A 3,254-nucleotide genomic window follows, 5' to 3' on the forward strand; every position below is an offset into this window, starting at 1 on the left:
CATCCAGTAACAGTACATTACAAAAAACACAAATTAAACACACCAATTTAATTCACATCAAAATTAATGCAGTAATCAACTTTGTAACAAACATTTCAAACAGATCCTCATAAAATCAGAATGTTCAGTAGATTGATTTTATTTTCTGAACTTTTTAAAGTTTTATTTTAAAAACCTAATAAAAACAGAAATGTTCAATCTCCCAAATGTAAGAACAATAATGACAATAGAATAATTCAGTTGAATTGAATTATTTTAAGCAGAACCAAGTATGATAAATAATGTAATCATTCACAAGTTCCCCAAATGTGAGCTTCTTTCAAAACGGAAAAGATTTCAATGAACTTCTAAACCATCATATTACTCCTGGGTAGAGACGCTCCCATCAGGGTTTTTCTTGCCGGTTCTGATCACCATGAGGTCCGATCACTGCCGATCACAGATACCGATCACATGGATTGGCTGTTAATGTTTGGCTTTAGGTAGAAATGCTACTATGTGATCTGGCAAAATGGAGCCATAAAATTTGAACAGGAAAAGAACAGAATGAGCAGCAAATGAACCAAATGCAGAAGAAAAATGTTTTTATTTAAAACACATGAAGAAAAACTGCAGCAAATTTACAAAAGGAAGATTTAATATTCAAATCTGACATGTTGAGAAAAATAGGAGCCGATAGAAACAGAAAATGATCAGTGATTGAGAAAAACTGATCAACATTTCAATGAAATCTGATGAATGAAAGGAAAAAATAAGAGAAACAACATCTTGATATTCAGTGTGAAGCTTTGACTGGAAACAGACAGGAAAACATGTGGATCCTGGAATCATCCTGGAATAATCCTGGAATTATCCTGGAATAATCCTGGAATAATCCCAGCTTCCATATTTAAAGGACTGAAAGAAGAAAAAGTTTCCAAGGACTCAATCAGAATTGTTTCACCAAGAAATATATTGTAGAGACTGAACTATCTGTTCAACAGTGAGAGAGTTTCTCTGACAGGAGGAAAATCTTTAGACTCTTTAGACTCAACTCAGCACAGAAACACTGAGGAACCAGAACTGAACCAGAACCCAAATCCAGGAATCAGAGGTTCAGTGAATGTGGTGTTGAAGGTGTGGAGGAGGATCAGTGAGTCAGAGGAAACTCTGTAGAAGGACAGAATGCCAGCAGGACAGTCCACATACACTGCTACTCTGGTAGAGACAGAGGAGGAGGAGAGACCAGTTCCTCTGTTATTGTGACAGACAGAGTAACCATGAACATCAGAGCAGCTCAGACTCCAGGAATGATCATTCCATCCAAACACACAGTCTCTACTGTTTCCTTTCCTCCTGATTCTTCTGTAACTCACTGATATATAAACATTTCCTCTCCACTCGACCTCCCAGTAACAGCAACCAGTCAGACCAGTTCTACACAGCAGCTGATTCCAGTAATCAAATCTGTCTGGATGATCAGGATATGACTGAAGCTTCTTCACACATGTCACCTTCCTGTTGTCTTCAGACAGTTTGATGTTTCTGTTCACTGTGTTTGTGTCGATGGTGAGTTGACAGGAATCTGATGGAGAGAACAAACACAATCCAGCTGCAGTTATTGATCATTTATTGACACTTTGATGATGACTCCTGAATGAGTGATGTGACAGTTTGAAGATGGTTGAATGTGAGCTGCTTTGTTGTCATGAATCAGATGAAAAACACACTTACACTTCCTCAGACCTGGTGTCAAGAATGGGACTCCAGCAGGCTCCACCCTGAAAGGAGGAGGGGGGTCAGACCATCAGTCTCTTTCAGCAGCAAACATGGACATTACATGTCTCTCAGACACACATTGTCCTCCACTGAGACAGGAACAGTCCAACATTTGGATTGCAAACTGCAGTGGATGTAGGAAGGACAGTTGGTGCTGCTGCAGCACATCTCATTTCTCCAAACACAGGAAAAGCTCCAACAGAGAGGAGAAAGGAAATCCCTCAGTAACAACCTGAAGAAACTCACTGAAGCCTAAAAGGACATCAGGAAACTAAGGAAACATTTCTGGAAGCTCAACCTGATTTAATAATCAGCATTAAAATACAATCAATCTAAACTCTGACACAACACCTGGATACCTGTTCCATCCACACTCCCACACACAGATGAAGGAATGAAACACTAAACAGCCCTGCTGCTGAAAACCTGCTGTGGCCTCACTGTAATATCCAGAAATACAAACATTAAAAAGGAGAAGCTGCATCACATTCAACAAAGAGTTCAACAAGAATCAAAGATTTGATCTCTGAGCTCAGACTCACAAACCAGGGAGAGGCTTCCATCATCACACACCTCTGACAAACACCTCCAACCTTTCAGCACTTCCTCTACCAACCAACACCACCAGGTGGCGCTGCTGCACACATTTACAATGAGACCAAGAAGAAGAAGCAGCATCCTGAATCCAGCAGCTGCAGTAATGGCTTGTGAAAGTGTCCAAGGAGCATCTGGAACCAGAACCAGCAGATCCAACAGTCCACAGAGTCTTTGTTTGCATCTTTCCTCTCAGTTTTCCAAGCTGCTCTGAGAGGGAAATGACATCATCATTCTACTGATGATGTCACGCTCTGATGTCACTGATCAGGAGCTGCTGGACTTGTACATTTCCAGCATGGAGGACAGAGAAGATCTCAGCTCTGATGAGGAGCTGGCCTGCCTTCAAACTGATTCAGGGTCAAAGAAATATTTCCAGATGAAGTCAGACTAAAATGTTGGATTGTCCTGCTGTTGCAATCAGAGGCCAAGAAGAAGCTTCAAGTTCTTCTCCTGTTCAGCTCTACGTTCCTGTCAGAGACTTCAGCTCCTCATGAGGAGAACAACTAAAGCCTGGAACAGACTGACACTAACATCCTGACATCTCATCCCTGAACAAAGCTTTGCAGCATCAAGGTGACTCTTAGCGCCATATATGGACAGATTTCCTCTAAAGGGGGCGGAGCCTGGATTGGAGGAACCAGCAGCAGCTTCCAGGAACAAACCTTGGGAACCTCTGGAGGAGAACATGGAGATGAGATTCCTGCTTTAATCAGTGGATTCATTGATAGAAAACATGACGACTGAAATATCTGAGAGCTGCAGCTCCATTTTCTACAGATCTGCTGGAACATCAGATAGAAATGAAGAATTTCATCATTTCACATCAAATCTGTTCATCTTCCACAGAAACAACTGAATTATTGACCTGAACTGGTTCTAAAGGTCTGGATGGTAAAAAC

At 41.1% G+C, this 3,254-nt stretch overlaps 1 protein-coding gene across 1 annotated transcript; it reads right to left on the reverse strand.

Moving 5' to 3' along the window:
• Positions 1-1,034: 1,034 nt before the first annotated feature.
• Positions 1,035-2,896, reverse strand: LOC111609556 (stonustoxin subunit alpha-like). Its single transcript, XM_023338689.1, has 2 exons — positions 2,887-2,896; positions 1,035-1,558 (listed from the first exon to the last, which is right to left on the reverse strand). The coding sequence occupies exons 1-2, from the start codon at positions 2,894-2,896 to the stop codon at positions 1,035-1,037; spliced, it is 534 nt and encodes a 177-aa protein (XP_023194457.1).
• Between the last annotated feature and the right edge of the window lie 358 nt (positions 2,897-3,254).

Source organism: Xiphophorus maculatus, chromosome 8, assembly GCF_002775205.1.
Source record: "Xiphophorus maculatus strain JP 163 A chromosome 8, X_maculatus-5.0-male, whole genome shotgun sequence".
NCBI lineage: Eukaryota > Metazoa > Chordata > Actinopteri > Cyprinodontiformes > Poeciliidae > Xiphophorus > Xiphophorus maculatus.